Source organism: Eptatretus burgeri, chromosome 4 (genome assembly GCF_056783735.1).
Source record: "Eptatretus burgeri isolate ZD-2024b chromosome 4, Ebu_testis_v1, whole genome shotgun sequence".
NCBI classification, from domain to species: domain Eukaryota; kingdom Metazoa; phylum Chordata; class Myxini; order Myxiniformes; family Myxinidae; genus Eptatretus; species Eptatretus burgeri.
In genome coordinates, this window is record NC_140964.1 from 42778756 (window position 1) to 42806755 (window position 28000).

General features: G+C 42.8%; 1 protein-coding gene across 3 annotated transcripts; it reads right to left on the minus strand.

Annotated features, from left to right (window-relative positions):
• Positions 1-1572: 1572 nt before the first annotated feature.
• On the minus strand, positions 1573-27998 carry SFT2D3 (SFT2 domain containing 3). 3 transcript variants are annotated; one of them, XM_085877659.1, is made up of 6 exons: positions 27549-27998; positions 25565-25630; positions 24779-24864; positions 18477-18594; positions 9328-9386; positions 1573-2336 (listed from the first exon to the last, which is right to left on the minus strand). In XM_085877659.1, exons 1-6 carry the CDS (start codon positions 27756-27758, stop codon positions 2231-2233), a joined length of 645 nt encoding a protein of 214 aa, XP_085733785.1. In that variant the 5' UTR covers positions 27759-27998; the 3' UTR covers positions 1573-2230. The 3 variants fall into 3 exon arrangements, with proteins under 3 accessions (XP_085733785.1, XP_085733784.1, XP_085733786.1); XM_085877658.1 differs by lacking the exon at positions 9328-9386; XM_085877660.1 differs by lacking the exons at positions 9328-9386; positions 25565-25630.
• Between the last annotated feature and the right edge of the window lie 2 nt (positions 27999-28000).

A 28000-nucleotide genomic window follows, 5' to 3' on the forward strand; every position in this document is an offset into this window, starting at 1 on the left:
CATATAACACTGTTTTTCTTCATACCTTTAATCATCTTTCCCATGCCAATACTGATGTGTCTTTGTCTCCCTGCCCTTGGAATCCTTAAATCCAACCCTTTTTCTGCTGGGTGTGGGACTACTCTGACAAATTCCCTCACCACAGTACCCTCCCCGACATGATCTTTACACCCTGATTACATGTCCATCCACCCACACACCTCCTCCTCCCTGTGTCCTCCATGCCCAAGGCCCTTTTTGCTTCCTTCATACCCCACCTTCAACTTGATTCCTTCACATCCCACCACCTCTTTCTTCCTTCTTGCCCAGACCTTTTGCTTCCACTGCACTACATCCCCTCTCTGCTTCCCCAGCGTCCCGCCCCCTCTCTGCTTCCCCAGCGTCCCGCCCCTCTCTGCTTCCCCAGCGTCCCGCCCCCTCTCTGCTTCCCCAGCGTCCCGCCCCCTCTCTGCTTCCCCAGAGTCCCGCACCCTCTCTGCTTCCCCAGAGTCCCGCACCCTCTCTGCTTCCCCAGAGTCCCGCACCCTCTCTGCTTCCCCAGAGTCCCGCACCCTCTCTGCTTCCCCAGAGTCCCGCACCCTCTCTGCTTCCCCAGAGTCCCGCACCCTCTCTGCTTCCCCAGAGTCCCGCACCCTCTCTGCTTCCCCAGAGTCCCGCACCCTCTCTGCTTCCCCAGAGTCCCGCACCCTCTCTGCTTCCCCAGAGTCCCGCACCCTCTCTGCTTCCCCAGAGTCCCGCACCCTCTCTGCTTCCCCAGAGTCCCGCACCCTCTCTGCTTCCCCAGAGTCCCACACACTCTCACCAATGTTTAATGACTCACCTTAACTCTCTTCCTCATATGTGGTTTCACTTGTCACCATACCAATTGGCTAGGTGTTGGTACCTCTCACCAGCTGTGGCACTTCAGCAAAAGGACTTCTGTGAACTTTCCCACCAGGATGTCTCCCAATGGCAAATCGTTCCTTCTGGACTTTGTGATGACTAACTTCCTTGCAAATGTCTCCTGTCTGGTTTGGCCAATAGGTTTCTGAAAGATGTTGGCTCAGGAGTATTGCTGGTCAGTCCCACAAGCTGGGAATTGGGGGAAAAAAACCAAACATGTACCTGCTAGTCCCCCCCCCCCCCACAAGCTGGGAATTGGGAAAAACAAACAAACATGTACCTGCTCATCCCCCCCCCCACCCCACAAGCTGGGAATTGGGAAAAACAAACAAACATGTACCTGCTCATTCCCCCCCCACCCCACAAGCTGGGAATTGGGAAAAACAAAAACATGTACCTGCTCATCCCCCCCCCACCCCACAAGCTGGGAATTGGGAAACACAAACAAACATGTAACTGCTCATTCCCCCCCCCACCCCACAAGCTGGGAATTGGGAAAAACAAACATGTACCTGCTCATCCCCCCCCCCACCCCACAAGCTGGGAATTGGGAAAAAAAACAAATAAACATGTACTTGCTTGTCCCCCCCTACCCCCCCGACTTTCCTCCATTTGCTTTATCTGAGCAAAAAATTAAGGTTGCAAAAAGCTCCCTTTTGAAACAAGCAGAAGAACCAAAGGAAGTTTGGGACCGATTTGGAAATCTTTATTACAGAAAAAGCATTTCAAAAACTTACAACCATTCCACTTTTACTCCCATCAGTGATAAATACATTTAATGAACCTTTTCTTTTAGCAATTAATTCACATAGCAATCAGCTAAATAAAAATAAAATAACCTGTCCTGCTCAAATCGACCACCTATATGTCAGGACACCACAACGGTTGGTCACTGTGCGTTGTGAATAAATCGTAAATCAAGGAAACTCCAGTCATACATGGAAAATTTGATTCGAGAGTTTTTGTGTCAACGCCGACTGCTCAAGAGCATAAAATCTTCCAACAATCCATTACTACAGGCTTCTCAACAAAGGCAGAACGTTCATCGTTATCATCCCCAGCCTCAGCCTGAGGACAGCAATTTTCACGACAGGACAGCAACCTGTTCCCATTTCAGGAGCCGACGATGCAGATTAATCAAACTGTGATGATGAGAAATCACCAAACAATGCACAACAGCATGAAAAGCACATGGGCCCTAAGAGTCGACTGCTTGAGAAGGGCCAACACCTGCCATTCGATCATGTTCTCAGTTTCAGAAAGGTCATCACCTCCGGAAGATTGAGAATCGACGTACAAATGCAAGCAATGGCGTTCCAGGCTTTGTCCGAGTGTTGAAACCGTGTGTTCATACTGGAAGAGCACTGGAGACTCCACGCTTCACAGCTGTTGTAAAGAGTCCAGTGAAAAAATGTAGGCCAGTCTGTCCGCCGGGTATGGAGCTTGCAATGTACCTGCATGATAACGAATGAAATAATTATGAGCACATCGATTTATAAGACAGGACAATATCATGTGTTTTGGATTATTAAAGGAAATGTTTATTCATGTCTCAATAAACACATGGGCACAAGTACCATCTACATACTATATTGTAACAGTAATGGTCTTGCTTACCCCAGTCCTGCCAGAGATAAACTCCACAGGCCACCGAGCAGTAGTGAGGCCGAAGATGCGGTTGCGTTGAGACCGAAACTCAATTAAGAAACCAACATTCAAACGACCATTAAATTTGACGCATTTTCAAGACACAGGATATAAACTGAATAAAATCAAGAATAAAAACTGAATAAATACAATTTTTTTTTTTTAAGCAAACAAAATAGGTACAACAAATAATAAATAACAATTAAGCCAATCGGAGCACGGACATGAGATAATTATTATTTTTTTATCTGAAAATATGCCTATGATGTGTGAAAAGTGGGAAAGATGCCGATTTGATATATTTCGCCTCCCTTCGGTATGTTCCAGTTTCCACTTAAAATGTGAGGCGGACGTGAACTTTGACGCAGTGCTGGGGGTCTCTGGTTGAGATGGTGACCATAAGAAATCACTTTTTTATGCCTCCCTCGCGAAGGCATTATGCTTTCTAGTTGTCCATGTGTCCGTGATAAATTTTTGGTCCCCCGATAAAAAACCCCCTTCAGTGGTTCACAAAATTGGTACAAAGGTGTATTATGATGCAAGGATGAACTGATTTAATTTTTGGGTTCAAAGGGTCAAAGTTCATGTGAACTTTAGCTGAAAGCAGAAAATTTTCGTGACAGTGATAACTTGTGAACCGCTGAAGGAATTTTGAACTAACTTGGCATGACTATGGAATGTAACACAAAGATGAACCGATAAAAATTTTGGTTCCAAAGGTCAAATGCCTAAGGTTGTGTCCTTTAATTGGAAATCTGTGTTACTGCAATAACTTATGAACCACTTGAGAGATTACAACCATACATGACACACTTATGGACTGTAATAGAAAGATGAACCGATTCAATTTAGATTAAACAGGTCAAAGGTCACGTGCCCTTTGAAATACGTTTTGCAGATCACAACTCAAGTTAGAAGCATTTGATGTCTCCCCTCTCCCCCTCTTTCTCAAGGAATCTTTAATTTTTCATTTGACCTTTGATCGAGATCAAATGTAACAGTGAACTAACTTAGGTAGACACCTAACGTGTCCAGAGGAATATCCACTGACACATTCACGTCAAATTATTTATAGTTGTGAACTCCACTGATAGCCAAACTAAAAAAAAATACCATCAGACACAAGATTAACCCCCCCCCCCCGGTCCACTCCCTTAGCTGTCGATATCTGCGGAAACTGCTGAACATCAGATGGTTCAACTACATCTCAAATAAGGACGTCATAGACAAAGCGAACGCACATCTACTGACGACCATTTTGAGGAAGAGGTGGACATACCTGGGACATGTCTGAATAATTTCTAATGACAGAATGCCAAAACAGGCATGGAAATTGACCACAATGGGGAAAAGGAAGAAAGGCAAATCCAAGGGTACCTTAAAAAGAACCATCTAAATTGAGACAGAATACATCACACTTAAAGTGGAAGATATGAAAAGGTTGGCTCAAAAGAGCTAAATGGCGTCGCCTTGAGGAATGGGAAGATAATAATAATAGTAATAATAATCACTCTTGCTCTAATATACACCTTGTAGCATGTCCTGAACCAAATCGAATCAATCATCTCTTTCAGCACCAACTTGTGGAGCTCTGTTTTCCACCGTTCACTAATGGACCACGGCAACCCTTTCCTGTTTTGATTGGAGGAACATGCATCGGTCGAGAAACTTCAAAACCATCGATTCAGGACTTTTGACCACATCCAAAGGTTGCAAGCCCTGACTGGTCCAGCAGGTCGGCCACTCAAGCATCTCGAAAGCCAAGGCATTCAAACTGTCCAATCAGGGCACAGCTGGGGCTCAGTGAAATTACAGGGCTTATGTCATTTAAAAAATAATAATAATAAAAATAATTAGGGAAAGGATAGACGTGTAAAAGTCAAATTACAAAGCGATCGAAGGGATGACAAAGGGACTCAGTCTCCAGCGATTGTAATCCTCACGATAATTCATGGACCGGTGTTTGTTTGTCACGTTACTCCTACATTTCTGGGCCGATTCCATCCAGACTTACTACATCAGATCAGCATAATCCCAATTAATGTATAGGGGTGTTTTATATCTTTGCCGGTGGTCTTGGGGAGGTGGGGGTGGGGGGTAGGGAACGCAAATTCTCTATGTAAATGTGCATCATGTGGTGCTGCCTTTAGGTGTGAGAGGGTATTACAAGTCTCGACCATAACAGTGCAGTATTCCTGTCCCCACATTTCCAGTGCAGTGAGGAGTTTTGAATTATAAGCAGTCGGTATGTTTTTGCTTCATGCACATATCCTGGCTTTCAAAAAAAATTTGGGCCTATACAGTTCACTGTTGGTTGCCTATACACCACCCAAATAAAGGTACGCGTCAGAAGAATGTTTTGCACGCTTGGAACAAGATCGCCTGAAGGGCGGGTATTCTGCTAGTTGTGGCAATTGACGGAATGGCTCATCTGAACATGCACACTGGAAAGATACAGCTGCTCTAATGAAATTATTCCTTCCCCAAGGCCATTTTTGATACAATATTTCTTCCAACAAGTGAAATCCTTCAATACAGCGCGTGTGGTGAAGCAAATGAGTACACTAATGTTAAAATATGCAATTTATGCTTTTTCAGTTGAAAAACAATTAAAAAGCATACTTAATATTTGAAATGTAAAAATCTTGTTATTATTATTATTGTGATAAGCACACACATATATATATATATATATATATATATATATATATATATATATATATATATATATATATATATATATATATATATATATATATATATATATATATATATATCAGAAGGAATGAAATCGTTCGATACAGCGTAGCAGGGGGCCGCAAAAGAATGATGAAACCAGGACAGCCGTTCACAGTGAGATCACATTCCCACGGAAATCAAATTTTCACAAATATCGATGAAGACTCGCGGATGAAGAAAATGTCGAAATCCGTCACAGAAGCTTTTTAACGTTGATCAAAAAAAGAAAATCGTACAAATTAAAATAAGGAGAAAAATATTATTATTAATGACGCAGTGAAGTGATTTGGGTTATGAAACAGATACCTGTGTATTGCAAGTGGATCCGAGGAGAAGAATTCCTTGCGTTCCTCCACGTTTCAACCAATCAAAATGACGCATCGCCTTTCCTCCTTGGTCATTACCATATCAGAGGTTATCGCCGCCTCTCCACTACTTTGACCAATCAAAGCTCGCTCTGATCCAGAGCTTGTCAGAATGCAGCACGAGGTACATCGCCGAACGTGATTGGTCCAATGGTATCACGTGCCGCCAAGGATTGGCGATGCAGCATGATGTAAATCACGAACATGATTGGTCCAGTCCTGTTTGCTGGAATCCTCGTGCATAACACCGCCCACACAACACACGTGGTGTCCTTTGACCAATCAGGAGCAGTGCAATTACAGTATCGTTTCCTTCAGCTTGATTGGTCTTGTCCTGAACGTGATGTTTTCGGGGTTTTTTTTCGTTCTTGTTGCAAGTAAATTTCAACTACTAATGCATGACGAAACACTTGTTTATGGCTAATATTAAAGAGAATGATGGCACAAGAAGAACTTACCTTTCAGCGTTCGGCGCGAAATGCCATGGTGGACGGAAATGACGTCTTTCATTCGTTCGTTCGGACATGAGGGGAGCGTTTCTTCGTTTTTTTCCGTTAAGCAATAAATTAAATGTTTTTCACATATATAACACATTAGTTTCACAAATTTCCATTGAAATACTCGGGTATTTCCGTCAATTGTCGCCATTTCCGTCGAGGTTACGCACTGCATCTACCGGACGGCCGTCATTGGCTGTCTTGAGGCATGTGGGGGGGGGGGGACACCGGACCCACCGGAGACGTGGTAGACGACGCCGGTGACATTTCAAACTCTGTGCAATTGTATACAGCGCACGCGCTGTATACAACGATCACCCTTCAACCATTGCCCAAATATATATCTAAATATTATTTCATTACTTTTTGTATACAGTCGAGGCTCGTGGAATACCAAGAACACTGAATGGATCAGGATGCAACAGGCCAAAAGGAACAGCAGAAAGAGGGGGAAACATCAACAGCAGGGTTGAAGGATAAAATGGGGGAGATTTGGACAAATAAGGGATGTGGGGGGGGGGAGGAGTACAACTCCATGAAGTTGTGAATGAAGGCCTTGTAGGTGGATAGGAGTTTAGGTGTGTCAATGAAGGACTTTGTATGATGGAGGATGCCTAGTTGGTGACTAACTTTAAATGAACACTTAGAACTGTGGTTTGCCAGAGAAAGATCATAGCTGAGAGCGAGACCCAAGAGTTTGAGCGACTGAACTTCAAGAGTTGTTAGGAAAATAGATGGGAGGGTTTGCCATGCGGTCTTTTTTGGAGAGAGAGAGAGAGAGGGTGAGAGTGAGATTTGTCTGGATTGAAAGACTTATTCCAATGTTTGACCAGCTTGTGATTTTGTCAAGGTCTGAAGAGGGAAGAGGCTGCAGCCTGCCTGTCTGAAGGATAAGGAATGTCATGGCAGAGGATGGAGGCATGAGAAAATATATTGTTACGGACACGGGATTTGGGGTTATCATGAGGGAGATCCTCAGACCTTTGCCTGACCTCCGGTCCTGAGTCTGCCCATCACAGATAACTCCACAGTCCAACAGGTTGCTAGGCAACCATGGTCGCCAATTATAACCGTCAAGCCAAGCAATATTTTCGCTCCTTGGTTACCATTGACAAGGCAACCCAAATTATGGGTCACACCAACTACCACCCGTCGATGATGGACAGCCGAGCAAACTGTGGGTGTCTGTTGGCTGATCAGTGGGACAAAAAGGTCAGGTCAGGTATGGGAGCATGCACCAGAGCAGCGCGTCGCTGTGTCCACTTTCTGCCGGTACTCCAGGGACCTCAGTCTGGCCATCCCCCAGGCAGATGCCTGGCCCATCCCCATCTCCTTGAGATGCCGATCAACCTGCTGCAACAACGAGGCACGTGGTCGGCCCATTTGGCCTCCTCCACTCACGAGACTCGCTCCCTGAGAAAATCTGGTGAGCAGGATCAGCGTCAGGAAAACGAGCCACATGTCCATACAGCCGCAGCTGATGCTCACGGACTATGCAGGTAACAAATCTCATTTGAGTCTCTCCGCAACCGCTCGTTGGACAGAAAATCCGACCAGCGACAGCCAAGGATTCTCCGAAGAGACCTGGTACCAAAGGAATTAAGTCTCCGTCTCAGATCCTTGGTCAGAGTCCAAGTCTCGCATCCATAGAGCAAAACTGGAAGCACCAAGGACCTGAACATTCAGACTTTCGTCCTCCCACATAGGTACCGGCAGCACCACTCCCCATTATCCAGTGAATCCATGACTCCCCAGGCCCGACCCAGACGTCTATTGACCTCTCACTCACAGCCAGCAGACATGAATATCACTGCCAAGGTAAGTGAATCTCTCCATGACCTCAACATCCTCAGCAAAAACAGGCACAGACAGGACAACAGCATCCAAGATGTCATTGAAAGCCTGGATCTTAGTTTTGACCCAGGAAACCCATAATCCCAGTGGCTCCGACTCCTCATTCAGCACCTCGAGAGCCCCCAAAAGGATATCTAAAGCCTCTGCAAAGATGACTGCATCATCTGCGAAATCAAGGTCAGAGATCTTGACATTCCCAAACAATGCACCGCAGCTTGATCTCTCTGACATCCTCCCTAGAATCCAGTCCATACAATTGCTGAAAAGTGTGGGGGCCAGTACACACCCCTGACGAACTCCAGTAACAACTGGAAATAAGTCAGAGATGGTACCACCACATCTCATAGCACTCTCAGTACCAGAGTCGAGTTCAGACATCAGATGGATCAGTTTTGGTGGCACCCCATGAAGACCAAGAATCCTCCAGAGGCATCCCGATTCACTGAATCGAACGCTTTACGGAGATCAACATAGGCTGCAAGCAGCCCCTGCCGAAACTCTTGTCTGCGTTCGGTGAGGACACAAAGAGCAAGGATACGGTCAATCGTTGACCTCTTTGGTGTAAAGCCTGACTGCTCTGGACGCTGGTGCTCAAGCAGATGGTGGCGAACCCTATCAAGAATTATCCGAGCAAAGACCTTGCCCGGCACTGAGAGCAGCGTCACCCCTCGGTAGTTGTTGCAGTCTTGGCGATCACCCATTTCCAGAGAGGGACAACAACTTAAGCCTGTATCTCACTGGGCTGCGACAGCTCGTGACTAGTTGGAGACACCAAATTGCGATAAAACAGCGATAATTTTACCTTGGAATCACACTGAATTTATACTAAAACACATTTGCGTATGTCTCACGAATATCGCACGAATGACCCACGAACTCCCGGGGAAATTTGGGATGAACTTTGCCTGGAGTTCGCATACATGTCGCGCGATGTTCAGGTGACAAAACTGAGATTTTTTTGGCACATGGAACTGTCGCGCGACGGTCACGCAAATGTCGTGCAACAGTCGCACGACAATTGAGAAATCGGGACTATATATATATATATATATATATATATATATATATATATATATATATATATATATATATATATATATATATATATATATATATATATATATATATATATATATATATATATATATATATCAAAGCAACACAAACACGTGACAAAATTAAATAACATTTGCTTTTGGATGAAATGATGGTGGGGAGGGAAAAAAAATGAAATGATTGATTGGCCAGCTTGAAGTAACACCCCACAAGTAAAGTGGAAATCCACCAAAAGTCAGAAGTTTGTTGTGCCTACACATAAAGACATCTCATGATTCACATCTCACCAAAGCAGAGCGATGATCTGCACCACAGCTCCCACGGCAGTCAGGGCTGTGCTCTTAACCTGCAGCACAAATATATTCGTCCATTTCCACCTCGTAACCTGAGCCATTAAAGAACAGTTGTTCTCACCATGACACATGATCAATACAGCACCTATAATGGTGCAAGTTATTCTTTACAAGCTGTAAGTGTTAAATGGTGATGAAATGACAGTGCTCATTTATTAACAGACTGCTTTCTCACACCTGTTGCATCGACTGACGAAGGCTGTTCTCGTTTTGCTGTTTGGAGCAAAATATTTCCGTACAGTGCAGACAGACTGCTTTCTCATTCCCAAGGAAGGAGGCTTCACCGTTTATTTTATTTTCGACTTCATCAGCAAGAAGACGAATGGTCTGATGGCAGACCCCAAAAGCGTGCGTTGGGCTATATACAATGTTGTGTTGTTGTTTCTAGTAGAACTGACCTTATTGGTCATAAATCAGCTGGGTGCCAGGCTGGCACCCTTGTATTTGGGAATTTTTTTTGTATTGAAAACTTCAAAATGGATGGGATGGGTTTGAGGATTGTGGAGTAGTGGCTGAAACCCAAATCCTATCCAGGTTCCTCCTCATGACTCCAACTTTGCTCTTAACTTCTACGGGTTCCTTCTTGGTCTTCCGTTTCAATATATTTGTACCGTATCCTGATGTTGTGTGGCCTGTGCTTTCCCGCTGACGCACCTATGGTAGCATGTACATTATTGCATTTGAGCCTGGGGGGGGGGGGGTGGGGGGGGAACTGCTGAAATTTATCTGTCCGGGTTCTTACCGACATCTTTGTTCTTTCACAATTCTCTTTAATCATTCTAATTAGTGCTTTTTCTTCTCTATTCCTCTTTTTTGTTATCTATCTTTCCAAGGAGAAGTGAATTCTTGCAGAAAATTTTCTGTACAGCTCACTTGTCTGCACCTAGATGGGTTTGAGAGTTGTGGAGTAGCGGCTGAAACCCGAATTCTGTCCAGGTTCCTCCTGATGACTCCATCTTTGCTCTTTACTTCTGCAGGTTCCTTCTTGGTCTTCCGTTTCATTCCAATAACTTTGCCTATTTTGAGTCATCTGGGTCTTAAGGGTCTTCAAAGTTTGAAGGGGTCTCAGCAGTCGAAAGGGTCAAAAGGTACATTCCAATAGTGTGTAATTAATGAACAGACATACGTAATTAAGACAAAAAGTAAAAAAGTATGACACACACACACACACACACACACACACACACACACACACACACACACACACACACACACACACACACACACACACACTAGATAGGAACCAAATAAAATAAATCACTATGGTCTACAATGTCATTATCAACACTTTCCAAATGTTTTCATGCAAAAAAACCCCCCAAAAACAAACATCCTGATGCTACTTTGAGAAAAAAAAGAAAAAAAACAAAACTACATTTACAGCAAAAATATACATTTCTGTTTAAAACCAAGCATTATATAAAACACATATCTTCCATGTGTACAGAGATATTTCATTTTCAAACAAGAAAAAGAGGAATCAGATTGTAGATCCTCACCAAGACTTCTTTTGAGTGACATGTTTTTATAGGTTTGAGGGTAAATCCAATATGGCTGCCAAACCATGTGACCTATGATATCATACGTGTGAACATTTTGTTCCTCATGAATAGGCGATCATATGTGGTAGTTTCGCCTCAACCTGTCCAGCCACTTCAGAGAAGATTTTTGAAGGCTTTTTCTAAAAAAAAAAAAACAATATGGCTGCCGAATCACGTGACCAATGACGTCATGATCTTTTTTTTGTGGACCATTTTATCCAGAGATGACCCTCAGAATTTTTCATACTGATTGGATGCTGCGTTTTACATATGCAAATACGACGTCATAAGGAGGGCCCCTATGACATCATAACAACAACAACAACAACAAATATATATATATATATATATATATATATATATATATATATATATATATATATATATATATATATATATCACATTCATTCTCCATGAGGAGAACTTGCCAAGTTTCTATTTTTTCCTTGAATGCAGTTTCAGAGATAGAGGTCCAAAGTTTTTGCAATATGGCTGCCACACCAAGTGACTTATGACATCATAATTATCATTAAAACATTCTACAGGAGTTGTCGCACCAATGGTGAAAATTTCTTCTCAATCCGACAAACGATTGCAGAGAAAAACACGAAAGTTCTGTGCGGACAAACAGACAAACAAACGGACCCAAATGCAATACTCTCTCCTTTGGTGAGGGAAATAAGCGACAACACCATCATGGTGTCCACACTTTAAAAAAGCATAAGCCGTGATATGTCATTTTTCCGCACTAAATTCTACACGACCTTCACCTCAATACAAAACCTACTGAGATATAGCACGACGACTAGTTCAGAGATAGCTACATCATATATTACAAATTATATTCCACACTGTGGAAGAAAGATAGAAATTAAACAATTTGCTACGTTAGTAACAAATTCAAAATGCTATGCATCATCACAATCAGGTCTTTCAATGTCCTAAACTTAAGTTTCTTCGTCATGTTCATCGTCGTCATCATCATCATCCACTGAAACAGTAGTAATGGTCAGTTCATTACCGCAGTCCTTACCGCTATGACAAGCACAGAAAAAATGGAACATGACAGCTGTGCTGCAGAGCAGCTGCAACGAGATGTTGAACATGGTTGTGAAGAAATGCATCCACACCTTATCATCTTCAACACCTCAACTGGTGTGGGGGAAACATCTGGTGGCAACGCAACCGGCACCAACATCTTAGAAACCATGTCCAATGACCATCCATAATGAAGTGGGTTCAGAGCTGGTGGATCTGCATCCAATGCTGCTTTGCAGACGGCTGTTTGGAGATGTGCCCTGTGTACATGCTCCTCGAATTTCTCTGCAGTTAGTGGTCGAGTCCTCAACTCGGGAGGTGCACTGAGTTTGCGATTGGACATCTTGGTAAACCACAACTCGTACACGAGTGCTGTCATCTCATCTAATGCAGGTGATCCACAGCAAGCAGCAATTAATTTAGTTTCCTTTGTTATGATAAACATTTCTTTCCACAGAAAAGGCATTGTTGAATGGGTTTCCTTCGGATCTATGACTTATTTCACGGTCGGTTCCACTCCGACTGCACTTTGTTTGGAGATACATCTCTTGAAATGACGACATACAGTTTTTACATACAGCACCTACAAGTTTCTCTGTAATGATGTTCGAATTGTTCACATACTTTATCACCCCTGTGTTTCCTGGCTGCCTATAAATGTTCAACAGCTACATAGTTAAAACCACTACAGTTCAAATACGATTACAAGAAGCAATTCTGTTCTGCCATTCTACGGTCATATCTAAAATTAGAAAGCTACAATAGACACTTCACCAACAGTACAAAGTTATATCGATTACAAGAAACATAGTAATTATTTCACATTCCATTATTCTCAGCCACCACCACATCAATATCTGGAAGAAAGTGTAAAACAAGCAATGTCCATCCTTGGAATTCCTTTTCCAATTGATCCTGAAACGACTATTAGTAGCACAATGCAGATAACAAGACATGTCATAATAAACAGGACTTCATGGCGTAACTTGCACTGACAAAAATGCGTTCTACAAATTTGCATCATTTTATAACAAAACAATTTACTATTATTGTACATGCTATGATTAGTTTTTGTCTATAATTACATCACAAGAGCAAGATAATATAATACTGTTGGACCCCGACATTTGCTGGGGATACGTTCCTGAAAAATGCCACAAATGTCGAGGCATTGTTTCAATGGGAATAAGGGGGATACGTTCCCAGCGATTCGTGATTCATGAGGGAAAATCTAAAATTCTGTGAAAACACCACAAACACATCCAAGGAAACGCAAAAAAAAAACCTGCGATTATGCGAAGTACAGGGCCACGAATGTGGAAGCGGGTCACATTTTATGAACCGCGAACAAGTGGGGTCCGCGAATATCAGGGTCCGACAGTTTAGATTTCACAGCAAAAACAAGTGCATGACGAAACTGAGTGATAATAGGGTCAACATCGCATTGTGTCAGCATGAATTTAGATATTTTTAATGGATGAATACAGCTTGGAAAATGTTGATAATGACATTGTGGACCCGAGTGATACCTTTTATTGCATTCCAAGACCTTTAAAAATGGGTTTTGCCATCAAACTCAAGTCTCTATGTCTGATATAGGCCAAGTTATTGGAAGAAAGGTATTTTGGTGGTGGACATTTTAAATTCTTCAATTAAAAAAAAAAAAAATCCCAAATGCTGCCAGCTTGGCACCTGGCTCATTTATGATCAGTAGGGTCAGTTCTACCAGGAACAAATAGAAACATTGCATATACCGCAATCCACCTCAAAACCACATTCTGCCATGAGACTGTACAGCGGTTAATTTTATTTTTAGGTTTACAAACGTGGGAATAGTGTGGTGAATCGTTTTTCTCTAAAGTTCAACTGGCATTGATCCATCATTCTCAGATCAAATGAAACACCACTGCATCATAAAAAGCAAATGTACACACAACAAGAATCAAGCATATTTTTTGGTTTACACGAAAAGTTGCACATTCCAACCTCTCTCAAACATGTCATCCAAAAAAAAAAAACAAAAGAAAAATCAATCCAATTAGTCTTCGTGCCTCAATAATGACTGAGCAGTGAGCGAATAGTGCGACATATCCCTTGAAATATCACTATTCTTATTTGTTTTACTGGTCAACTATGAATTGTGACAAAAGCAAAGCTGAGAACCACTGCCTCCATCCTGGTGAGAGTTGGGCTACCCAGACAAAGCAGTGGTTGGGTTTGCGACGGGTCTGGATGAACCCTCTCCATTCCCATAGTTAGATCCCTCCAGATTGCTTATTTACGCATAATGAGCATATGCAGGCATGCCACCACTCATTGTGTCCAGTGACGGTGTTAGTCATTTGGGGGTCACATGAAAAACGTAACAGTGACCCAGTGGAGCCTCTGTGAGCCGTCAATCTGGCATCCGTCTGATGTCGATGTATTCGGTTGTTACTTATGCAATCTCCACCAACTAAGCATGCCAAGGGGAGTATGGGTTATATGGCAAAGGCTGTAACAACTTCAAGTTATGAAGGTGGGGTGATTTTTCCAAGGCCGCTTCAAATGACCAAAGTAGCGAGAAGGGCACTCGGTGGAGCGCATACCTCCGCCACGCAATTCCTGATCCACAAGAACATAATCGAGGCCATTACATTTTTGAACTATCATGCTACATATCATTTTTGGCCCAATCTCTCAATGGTGAAAAATCATTTTAAAAATTAAATAATTCTCGTATCCAGATCCAGATTCGGATCTTCACCAAAATCGAATTATTTATTCCTTGTCTCACACACACACACACACACACACACACACACACACACACACACACACACACACACACACACACACACACACACACACACACACACACACACACACACACACACACACACACACACACACACACACACACACACGTCCATCAAGTTTCATCCAAATCCATCCACAACTTTTTGAGATATCGTGTCATATTTTAGTTTAGCCTTAATCTCTCAATGAAGAATCACTTTAAAAATTCTAGTTGCCGTATCCGGATTTAGACCGTCACCAAAATTGAATTATTTCTTCCTTGTCACACACCCAACGTGTCCACAATTTTGTCCGAATCTGTCCACAACTTTTTGAGATATCGTGCTATATATAACTTTTGGCCTATCGCTCAATGGTGAAGAATCGCTTAAAAATTCTAGTAGTTGGATCCGGATCCAGATCTTCACTAAAATTGAATCAGTTCGTCCTTGTCACACACCCAACCTGCCAACCAAATTTCATCCAGATTGGTCCACAACTTTTTGAGATATCCTGCGCACAGACAAACAAACAAAGACAGACAGAAAAACAAACAAGACATCGACATCATGCAGAGCACGACACTTGCAAAATCCACGAAACAAATTTCACCTCAAAAATATTTGGTGGTTCAATTCAATGACCAAATGTGCAACTCCTCTTCAAATTTCAAGTCAATCGAATGACAATTGATAATTTTGGAAATGTGGCCTATGTAGACCTAAAAAAATAATTCGTGGTTTAATTCAGTAACCTGAAATATAAATCCTCTTCAAATTTCAAGTCAATCGAATGACAATTGATAATTTTGGAAATGTGGCCTATGTAGACCTCAAAAAATAATTAGTGGTTTAATTCAGTAACCTGAAATATATATCCTCTTCAAATTTCAAGTCAATTGAATGACAATTGATAATTTTGGAAATGTGGCCTATGTAGACCTAAAAAAATAATTAGTGGTTTAATTCATAAACCTGAAATATAAATCCTCTTCAAATTTCAAGTCAATGGAATGAAAATTGAGGATTTTAGAAACACCACATTAGTTGTTAACCTTTGGCCTATATTGACCTTTTGACCTCAAAAACAAAAGGATTCTTCCTTATGACAAACTCTCATGTGGTAAAGTTTCATGAAGATCGGTTTAAAATTGTGACCTGTCGGCGATAAACAGACAGAGAAACACAAACACAAAATCGACTAAACAATACACTTGAAAATCTTTGATTTTGCAAGTCACAAACAGGCAGAGGGGTGAAAACACCCTCCTTCACTTTTGGTGGCAGAGGCAATTATCAGATCTGGATCCAGATTCAGCCATTCCTTATCAATGGTTTTGGTGGAAGCTTGCTTGAGTGCTTCAGCCACTTCGAGAGTGCTCTCCAAGCTGATTACCCCCATCACTGAAGGTGGATAGAGATTGTGTGTGTGTGTGTGTGTGTGTGTGTGTGTGTGTGTGTGTGTGTGTGTGTGTGTGTGTGTGTGTGTGTGTGTGTGTGTGTGTGTGTGTGTGTGTGTGTGTGTGTGTGTGTGTGTGTGTGTGTGTGCAGGATATCTCAAAAGGTTGTGGACCGATCTGGATGAAATTCGGTGGGCAGGTTGGATGTGTGACAAGGATGAACTGATTAGATTTTAGTGAAGATCCGGATCCGACTACTGGAATTTTTAAGTGATTCTTCACCATTGAGAGATAGGGGCACAAATGATATGTAGCACGATATCTGAAAAAGTTGTGGACAGATTCGGACGAAACTTGGTGGAGGTGTTGGGTGTGGGACCACGACAAATTTATTTGATTTTGGTGAAGATCCGAATCCGGATACGAGAATTATTTAACTTATAAAGTGATTCTTCACCATAAAGAGATAGGGCAAAAAACGATATATAGCATGATATTTGAAAAATGTATTGGGCCCGATATGTTCTCGTGGATCAGGCATTACGTGGCGGAGGCCTGCGCTCTACCGAGTGCCCTTCTTGTTGGTCATGGAACACACCCCAAACTTGCAGAGGTGTATTTAGTCACCAAGTTTCTTCTGGAGCGCTGGCCAAGTGGCTTAATCACTCAAGCAAGCACTCCACTCAAAACCGATAAGGAATGGTTGGCATAGCAAGCGCTCGCTGGCTGCTTGGAAACTGGACACACCTCATATGTGCTGGACCTAGGATTCTTTTCCTGTTCTCCCACTTGTGCAACAAAAAAAAAGTCAGTTCCGGGTGATTTTTCAACCCTTTTCACCTTTTGTAAAGCTATTCTTCGCTTTTCAGCATCACTGGGGTAGTTTCATTTCATCCTTGGGGCAGGTGCTCCGATTAAAAAAACAAAAACAAAAAAAAAAACACAACGTTCTGCTGTGTGCATGGGTAAGTCCATTTACAAATGAGTTGTGTTTTGTGATTGTACAATAAATTGCAGTGTGAATTTGCTAAACTATATCGATAAGTATCAACATGAGGAATTGTACAAATTGTTATTACGATTAGTGTTGCATTTGTATGCATTAAAAATAGTTATTATTCCACTTGCTTTCTCTACTTGCCTCACTCCTGAATCTTGTAATAGTCCAGTCTAGTTACACATCAGGGGAAAACATTTTTTTTTTTAAATCGATTCATGACGTCACAGTGCTTTCTTTCTTTGAGATGGAGCATTCCCTTTGCACTGTGTTTATCACCACTCACAAGTTGATACGTTTTGTCAGCAAAGTGGGGGACCCCACCGTCGGGGGCCTCGTCTCAAAATATTGTGAACCACAATTGGTCATGAGGGGGGCCCCCCTCGTTATCTCAGGATCATGTAACCCATACAATTGCATGGGACCCCCGTGTTGCCTCTGCGTGTGTCAGACAGTGTCATACTGTTGACCGTCCAATATTCGTCCGACTGACCGAGTGAGTGAGTGAGTGACCTTCCATGTGTCCAAGTGTCCGCCCGTCCATCTGACTGACCAACCAATGTGCATACTGTGCGAAAGAATTCCAGTCAGAAGGGAATGGGGGTGCACAGACGTTCGGCCCAACCAGTCACTTTCCATTGGGATAATAATCCCGTGAGGGCAAAACCGCATTGGGATGACGAGGAGGTATTCGATGAGGCTTGGCGGGAAGCCCAACTGGTGTCTGAACCAAAAACGAGGAGGAGAAATACCAGGGCACACCTTCGAGTTCATCTAAGGGAAGAGGGGACAGGCGGCCTAAACGAGCCTCACCAAAAAGGCGATGGAGACCCTTGTCCCCTCTCCCCGGACAAACAGAGTAAAAACACCCAATTTAGCAGCCAATGCCTCCACATTCAATAAATTCCGAAGGAAAGTTCGGGCCAAGTTAAGACCAAGTACAATATTATTATTATTATTTTGTTTGCAGCCTGTAGTTGCCAGTTGCATTATTACTGAGAACACGGCTGTGTTGTTGATGCAGTGCCCCATTTCCAGTAAGCTGGTACTCATGTTGCTGACTTCAGAAGGATGACAGGCTGAGTCAACCCACCGGGTCTTATTTAATGGCTGATAGGGGCTCAAACTCAAGACCCGAAGATCTTAAGGCAGCCACTTTAACCATTAAGCCACCACCAGGCTTGGAATATCTGGACAAAGATCACAATTCTATTGTAAGAAACTTAAGAGCGAGTCGATGGAACGATTGTTTGAAAGACCAAAGCCCTAATCAATCACATAATACCACACCATGTTGAGGCGATACAATCGCAGTTTCAGCATACCATACCCAAAGTGCAGCATACAAAGTCAGGAACATGGAGCCAAAGTATGCCGAGGTAAAGGGTAGTCTCTGGTTGGAGCACAGATGCCTCATGTGGTTCATCGGGCCCCACAGCAAAGAGAAGCTGCCATCAGAGAAATCATGAACAGTCCATTTGGTTACATTCTTCATTACAGCTTGCAGATGACATACAATAATATTTCTCTTGAAGGTAAATGGGATTACAAAGGAATACAATGAATGAGTTTGAGAAAGAGACCATTCCAGACTGGGAAACTCAAAAAAAGATGCCAAATCCAGGTAAGAAGCTAAAAACAGGTAAAGTATGAACACACACATCAACATCGAAAGATACACACAAAAAAAAAATGTCCAACTCTCAAGAAGACAAGGCCATGGAAAGAAATTATACCGAGAGAGGACAATTTGTGTAGCCTCCACATCCTTCTTTAATGTCCACAATTATTCCTATGTTCTTGTGGGGATTAGGCCGGGGAAAGCTTGGCCCAAATCTCACGAACCAGCTGGCGAGGTCTGATGTTTGACCAAGTTTAGCACAGGAATTAGTAATTCGTGCAGGGTGCCGGAAATAGCTCGCCTACTCTTCACGAAGGACAAGCGTAGGATTTTAACATCCACAAACTAGCCTTCACATACCATTTACAGAAATCAAAGGAGGCTCAACGCTTCCCTCCCCTGACATGGGACGGGTTCTCCGTAAGCAACTTTAATATGGGGAATGAAAATTCGTTTCTGGCTTCTCCTGGATGAAACTGTCCGCAAATTTCAGAAGCAAACCCTTTGTACATCTCGGTGATATGCTCTAAATTTCAGCAACCTCCATTTCCACATTATTGAGTTTTTAAACGAAAAACTTTAAAATTCACGTCGGTGTCTGTCAGTCTGTCCGTCCGTAATGTGTTGGCGCTCATACCTCAAAGGCTATACATTGACACAAGCCGAAACCTGTAATATACATCGGCCAATATGTCTAATTAATGGCTTTTGAAACAAGTTCCACCGAAGTGCCATAGTTTTTGTTTTGTTGCTAGTTTTTTCACATTAGCTAGAGTTCTGTTCTTGTGCAGTACAAGTATGCAACGGCAGTGTTAGAAGCAGAGACTCCTGCAGCAATCAAGGGAAGGAAGAAAATCCCCCCCCCCCCCAACGCTGAGTGACGAGGGGAAAATTTGATTTGTCGAGATGGTGTAAAATTACATACTATTTTGTCCAAGTACAGTATTGCTAAACCGGAAGAAGTTTTTCAAAGTTCAAAGAAAGTAATTTGTATTCCACACTGTTCAAACTACAGCATTCAATTGAAGTCCAGTAATTCCTCATTCGGAGACAGACAGAGCGAACCAATTGCTTCGTGTGTTGGGGTAATGAATACCTTGTGAATGTATTGAAATCGGTATTTGTTGGCTACAGGAATGATATACAAGTCCAAATATAGTACTGTATACAAATTAGAACTGCACTCGGTGGAGCGCACACCTCCGCCAGGCTGAACAGTTTACGCTTTGTATGCACTGATGGGCCAGATCTGCATCCATTCCTTAACCAAAATCTAAGTGGCATATTATTGTCACCTACCCAAATCATCCAACAACATTTGTTATATTCTATCCACAACTTTTTGAAATATCATGCTATATATAATCGATTTTGGCCCCATCTCCCAATGGTGAAGAATCACTTAAAAATTGTCGAATCCAGATCTGGATCTTAACCAAAATCAAATCAGGTCGCCTTTGCCATACATCCAACCTGTCCACCAAATTTTGTTCAAATTCGTCCACAACTTTTTGAGATACCCTGCTCACAGACAGAGAGACAGACAGGGGTGAAAACAAAACCTCTATGTAGTGGGATGTAGTGAGAGGAATCCCACTCAATGGTGAAGAAGTGAGTACCAGTGTAACTGGGCCCAGTGTATGCCCCGGTTAGAATAGGTGTACCATATCCCTGTGTCGTAAGAGGCGACCAGGGTTGCGTCAGGAAGGGCATCCGGAGTAAAAACTAAGCCAAATCACTATGCGGATCATACGAATGATCCACTGTGGCGACCCCTAACGGGAGCAGCCGAAAGAAGAAGAAGACTCAATGGTGAAGAATCACATAAAAAAATTTTTTTTAATCGGATTCTAATCTTCACCAAAACCAAATCAATTTGTCCTCGTCACACAGCCAACATGTCCACCAAATTTTATCCGAATCCTTCCATAACTTTTTGAAATATCCTGCTCACAGAGAGACAGACAGACACACATGGGTGAAAACATAACCTCCGTCCACCTTCGGTAGCAGAGATAAATATAATCACAAGATTTTCTATTTTCCATCGGTAATAATGTGACAGCTACCCTGACTAAAGGGTGGTAGAAAAACATTTTATGGCATTTTGAGGTCAAATCAACATTGACTGCACACAATTTCTTCTGCAAAAAAAAAAACACAACAAAAAAAACTGCTGCAACATCGAGCGAATTGCAAACGATGACCGAGCGGAAAAACAGGCCTTTAATTGTTTTGGCCCAGAGACACAAGGTCATAAAACCATCAAGTGGATGTAGCTAGATTAGAAATGGTATTGGAGGCAAACTTTCATCTGAAAGAGGGCTAGATAGTCAGACTTGGAAAGTAGATGGAACCATGAGGCAGCCATGTTTGTGATCCTCACCGTGAGAGTTCATTATATTTTGTACCTTGTAAAAGATGCAGTTCTCAACTTACAATAAATTGGAAAGTGTGTACGCTTTGGTGGAGAGAATAGGCACATATAAAGCCAGCAGTGCTGATTTTCCTCAGAAAAAAAAACAAAAAAAAAAAAAACATGACAGTTCAGTAAAAACCCCAAAATTCATGATTCGACCTCAGGTGATTTAAAAAATGATCTTAAAAGGTCAAAAGGGAGGATGTCGTCCACCTAATTCTTATCCCCTTTTGAGTCGATTTAGCAGGGGTGACTGCTTTTCACACAAAATGCCATAAAAACCTTTTATTTACAATGCAGCTCACCCACGACATCGGCTAACCAGCTTAAAATTCACTCCAAAATATCATCCTCCAAATTGCAGCGCAAAAGGCAGTTTACAATCGGTTCCAAAGCATGAAGATCGAATATAGAACAGGAGGAGGACATTGGGACCATACTCTGTGCAGAGCGTTGGTGCTGCTTAAAGGTCCCATGACACTCAAAACTTTCTGGTTATTATCTTGCCAAAATGAAGTTTTTGCAAGATATGTTAGTCAGCTTGCATGTTTTTTTTTGTTTGTTTGTTTGTTTGTTTGTTTGTTTGTCTGTAATCACGTATAAAAAATTCTGCAGAGCACAGTTATCATTGGGAATTTTTGTAACTTCGCATATCAGAGGCCTATAGAGGTCCCTTTCAGTGCACAAAATTTTGAAGGTCAAGGTCAAAGGTCAAGGTCACTTTGTCACAAATCAGGGGAGTCGACGAAACACTTATTTTTTGAGTAATTTTGATCGGATCGTCTTCAAATTTCATGGGAATATAGTTCATGGTCTGGCGCTCAGCTGATTAATTTTTGGTGGCGATTGGCCTTGACCTTCATGGTTAGTGCCTGAGGTCAAACATATTTGACCCCAAGGTCAAATTTTCAAGTTTTAGGAACCATATCGTGTGGTACCTCAAATTGAACACCTCGATGAGTGCTTTCTAGATATATCAAGCTTGAGACATTATAACGTCATTTGGTGACGTTATGAGGCAAACGCATATTTTTCATGGTTACTCTGTAGAACGATTCTCATCGGAATCTCTCGTAGGCAGATATTCCTCAAGGAGTCGCTCCTGGTGGATCGCAACTCTGTTCACCTCAGTGTGACCTTAAAGAAGTCACACGTGGTCACCTTTTGGCAAGATGGTTTTTTTATTTTTTATATTTTAACTTGACCTTCCCAGTGAAGAAATCACCCATGTTTCTTTTTTAAAATCAACAACGGGATAATTAGACCAATATTTCAAACATTTCTAGTACCTTTCACAACTTGCTATGCCCCGCCCCTCAAAAAAGTTGAGTTCAGCGAACCGCACGTCACGTGACTGTTGACGTCATCTCCAGAACGCGACTCGCACAGAGTGGATTGATTAGATGTCGCGCGCCGTATAAAGTACGGACAAATGCATTGTGCACATGTGTTTGCTATCTCACTGATAGTCTTCTGATGAATGAATGTCCAGTTGGTATTGCTACGTCTAAGTTATGAGAAATAAATTACAAGTGGAGGCAAGCTAACAGCACTGTTGTTGTACATGCACTTTCACCAAGGCCGTTGGCATGTGAATCACTTTTTTAATTAGGGAGCAAGCATAATTCATTTCAGAATTTTCTAATTTAAGACAATATTGGTGATGCAGCATGTTTCTGGTGGCAGCAAAAAAAAAAAAAATCTATACACCGAGGACAATATGCTCTTTAAAATCTCAACGTTTTCACAAAGGTCAACTGCATGCCTGGTAGGGTAGGGTTCGCTTCGGATAATGAACGTCCCTGCTTCTCTGACACATCGACAAAGGTATCGGGTAGGCAACATGCTTTGTAAAAGCACATGAGGAGTATATTTTGTAACTGTACAAGTGGGTCAGAATAATACAGTTTGCACCGGCACATAAATGAATACACTTTTTGCAATACTGTAAACAAATTAATACTGACTGCACATGGTAATTTGCCCAAAATATTAAAAAAATTCAATTATTATATGTACATATAGTGCAAAGATAATGAGCAGACCTGCACAAAGAAATGAAAATGGCAACAGAAAAGAAATCTTCTTGTTGACTTGTGTAATGTGTATACCCTTGCAATGAAGCTTACAAACAACAAGTAACAATACAGGAATACCCATGCCCACCCAAGATAAAAAAATAATGACGTCAATAAATGTCCATTTGGATATCTGACAAAATGCCCACTTCACGCTTCCTCAAATCCCTGATACTCCTATTACACGGCCTCATAGCCTCGGGACTCTTACATTGTGTGCATGCTAATACAAGTTACTTGTCAACTCAAGAGTCTAGACTAGTCTGATAAACCCGTCGTTCGTCCGACAAATCTGACGTGCTGTAGCTTTCTTTTATTATTCTCTTTTCTTCATTGTTTCCTACTGGCGCTACATGACGACAGTAGGAAGAAAATAAATAAAAATGCAACAGAACGTCAGATTTATCAGACTACTCTAGACAATTGTGTCACAAGGTGTGCTCTGCACACAAGTTTTCATCGTATCCGGACAGCGAGATTGCTTCGCTTTATGCGCGGAGAGATACGGCTGATGACATGCGCTGGCCTTGCGATTCATTCACCACGGTGCAACATGTCCGCTGCGCTGTGCTGGTCACGTCACCTCACTAAAATATTTCTGATATCGAGCAGTATGCAAGTCGAATTTACATTATTGAATTACGAATAGGATTTAGTCTAACCAGTTGTTATTGTCAAGTCTTCCTTTGATGTCCTCCTGATCATCATGAACGCCGGGAATTTCATCGCCAGTTTCCTCTGCTTGTCCTGCTTCAGGCTCGAACTGGTATTGGTAAGGCCGTATTCCATTTCCAGCTGCCTGAACTTCACCTCCCACGACTACGCTATCCAACAATTCTCCATCTGATTCAGATCAAAATCCTTCATTTCTCTCACACTCACTGTCGTTACCAGACAAATCAAAGTCCATGCCATCCATTATTCAAAACCAAATGTTTGATTTTTTTAAAGCAGAAATGAACGAAGTGATTGAGTCGATCAATCGAATGTGGAAACACACAGGAAGCCAATAGAATCACGTAGACCACCAACCCAAGTAACTTACGTGCAGCCTTTGTCGTTCTGGAGATGACATCATGTGGGTTAGATTTCGTAGATTTTCGTCACCCCTTTCAGTAGATTTTGGCAGAATTTTTAAGGGCATTCCCAAAGAGGTTTATTTTTTTTAACTTTACATTTTACAGAATGAGTATTGTGAAAAAAAATTGTCAGATCTGAAATCACGATGAAAAACTCCGATAGGACATATACATATATACATATACATATATATATATATATATATATATATATATATATATATATATATATATATATATATGCAATTTCAGTACTTTTGGGTGTCATGGAACCTTTAAGCAGTCTCTTTAGCTATTGGGCACAATCCTGGACGGGTCACCACTCCGACACAGAATATAGAACCAGTGCTTAGAAAGTAGGCAAGCTACCATTGAGCTGCCTGTTAAAGTACAATTGGTCATGTCTACCATTGGTCATCTCGGAGATTTGTTTACCTGCTAATCACAAATAAACTGCCGAGTGAGTAGAGAAGAGCAAACTTCCGTGCTTTCAGTAGAATGAATGGCGCATAAAGCCCAGCCTGTAGGAGAGGAAGAAATTTACAAATCGTCACAAATTTATTACAAACAATTTATTGTTCAAATCAAATCAATCCATGACTGCAAAAATAAATAAATTAATTTTAAAAAGGAAAGAAAAAGACAAACAACCAATTGGGCAACTCAATTACAAAAATCTGTTAATTTTAATTAATGTTGAAGGAACGAATGAAAAACTAGGAAGTAAAATTTGATGCAAATGCGGCAACAGATATGTCTTTTGCACCAAGTTTGGCAAAACAAAATATATATATATATATATATATATATATATATATATATATATATATATATAAAAAAAAATCAGTGGCTTGTGTTATCATTGTAACAAAATCATCACAATCCAAGAACATTATGCCTTCAGCACTTTGGGCACCCAAAGCTTAAAGATTCAAATCAAATAAATTTGAAGAACAATCCACTAATTAGAGAAATTTGGAAACTTGGTGTTCAAATCCTATTTTATAGGAATAAGTACACCGAGTTGTAAATCAATGATGATGGCAGTGCGTGGATCTTGAAAGTGAATCACGTTTGGTGAAGCAGAGTTTGTGTCCATAATGAATAAGTATAGCAATGCAAGAAATAAAAGCATGTTGTTGATGGAAGGTGGGTCCGGTGAACACGGGACGGTGGAATGTTTATTTGAGGTCATGACGTGAGCTAATCAGAGTGCAATACCAGCGTAAAGCAGAACGACGCCATCACCAAGCAACCCACAAAGCCGAGAATCCGCTGCTTCTTCGACTAAAATGCAAACATTCCAACAATACAGAAAATGAAACTCAACCCTTCCATGAACATCTCGATTATTAAAATACCAAAGTTCGACAACATTGGAACAATGGATTAGTGACGTAACAGTTCATGTGGAAAAAAATTTAATAAATCAATCACGACAAGTAATACTTAGCTGTGCTGTTCAGGAGTACAACTATGACTACTACTACCTTGAATTAATCCCACCTTTGTAAGAATGGCCATGGGGGAAGTTTGGCACAAGTCTTCCATGAACAGGTTGGCCAAGCCTATAAATGTTCGACAGAAGCAGATTTGGGGAGGCATTTGTAATTTGTTCAGAGTGGAGATATCTCGCCCACTCTTTGTGAAAGACACAGTTAGCATCTTTAAAGTCCACCAACGCGAACAGATGGAACACCCCGCTTAACGCCCACATAGATTCCTTATCCTGCCTGGTCAGGAATTGAACCCAGCCAGATCGCTAAAAGTTAAGGTGTGATAACACTTCACCATCATGTCACACTTGTATGATGACTGATCATTTCTCCAAGCAGACTTTTAAGAACCCAGAATACATATCATACAAATTATTATTATTATTATTATTTTGTATGCAGCCCATGGCTGCGCCCCTCATGCAGTGTCCCCGTTTCCTGTATCGCTGGTACTCATTTTGGCAACCTTGGAAGGATGACAGGCCGAGTCAACCAACCTGGTGTTATTTCAACGGTCCACAGGGGGCTCAAACACAAGACCCCTAAGATCTTAAGCCAGCCACCTTAACCGTTAATCCAACATCGGGCTTTGACATAAATACCAAGGGTCTTCCCATAATTTGAAGATTGAAACGGGTCAATTCATGGCTTCTTGTCACCAGATGTAAGAAAGTCATTGGTAGCTCCATTCGGGTGAAAGCAAAGTTGTATAAAGATTGTTCAAAGGTAAGAAAGTTAATCACAGGGAGTTGAGGGATCAAATTAATAACAAAGTTACTTTAACTTCAGGTCTCACAATAACACCTCCTTCCACCTCTATCCCCCACCTCTCTTACCTCCCCACCCCTCCCACCTCTCCTATCTCCCCACCCTCCCACCTCTCCTATTTCCCCTCCCCTCCCCCTCCCACCTCTCCTCTCCTCTCCTCCCCCACCCCTCCCACCTCTATCCTCCCCACCCCTCCTACCTCTCCTATCTCCCCACCCCTCCCACCTCTCCTCCCCACCTCTCCTATCTCCCCTCCCCTCCCACCTCTCCTATCTCCCCACCTCCCACCTCTCCTATCTCCCCCTCCCACCTCTCCTATCTCCCCCCTCCCACCTCTCCTCCCCCTACCCCTCCCACCTCTCCTTCCCCTCCCCTCCCACCTCTCCTTCCCCTCCCCTCCCACCTCTCCTTCCCCTCCCCTCCCACCTCTCCTCCCCTCCCCCTCCCACCTCTCCTCCCCTCCCCCTCCCACCTCTCCTCCCCTCCCCCACCCCTCCTCCCCTTCCCCCACCTCTCCTCCCTTCCCCCCACCTCTCCTCCCTTCCCCCACCTCACCTCCCTTCCCCCCACCTCTCCTACACCTCCTCCTCCGCCTCCCCCACCCCTCCTCCTCCTCCTCCTCCTCCGCCTCCCCCCACCCCTCCTCCTCCTCCTCCTCCTCCCCCACCCCTCCTCCTCCTCCCCCCACCCCTCCTCCTCCTCCTCCTCCCCCTCCTCCTCCTCCTCCTCCTCCTCACCACCCTCCTCCTCCTCCTCACCTCCCCTCCTCCTCCTCCTCCTCACCACCCTCCTCCTCCTCCTCACCACCCCTCCTCCTCCTCCCTCCCCTCTCACCTCACCTCTCCCACACCTCCCACCTCTCCCCTCCTTTCCCCTCTCCTACACCTCCCACCTCTCCCCTCCTTTCACCTCTCCTCCCCCCCTGGGTCTCTCATCATTACCAGGTTCGGTAGGAACATGTCGGTCTGAGCCTGGGCGAGCCATCCCGCAGGAGCTTGTGTGACCTCAGGACCAGCCTGGCGGCTCCATGGACGCGATGACCCGAACCACGAGGATCCTGTAACCGAGTTCGACTTTCCATTGTCCTGGCTTTGCCTTCCGCTCTTCGACTGCGCTAAATACTCCTGCAATTCCGCATTCAGCCCCGCCATGGTCACCACCAGTCACCACCAGTCACCACCAGTCACCACCAGTCACCACCAGTCACCACCGTCAGTCACCAGCACGAAACAGTGTCACTGTCACTGAGTGCAATGTGATTTCCCTTAAATAGAAACAGATTTTTGAGAAGTAATTATTATTAATAGATTACATGAAGTTTAAGAAATCTCTCATTTCTTGGTTGAAAAATTCACGACAACATTTCGAACGCGCCGTCCGAGCGAGGTCCGCC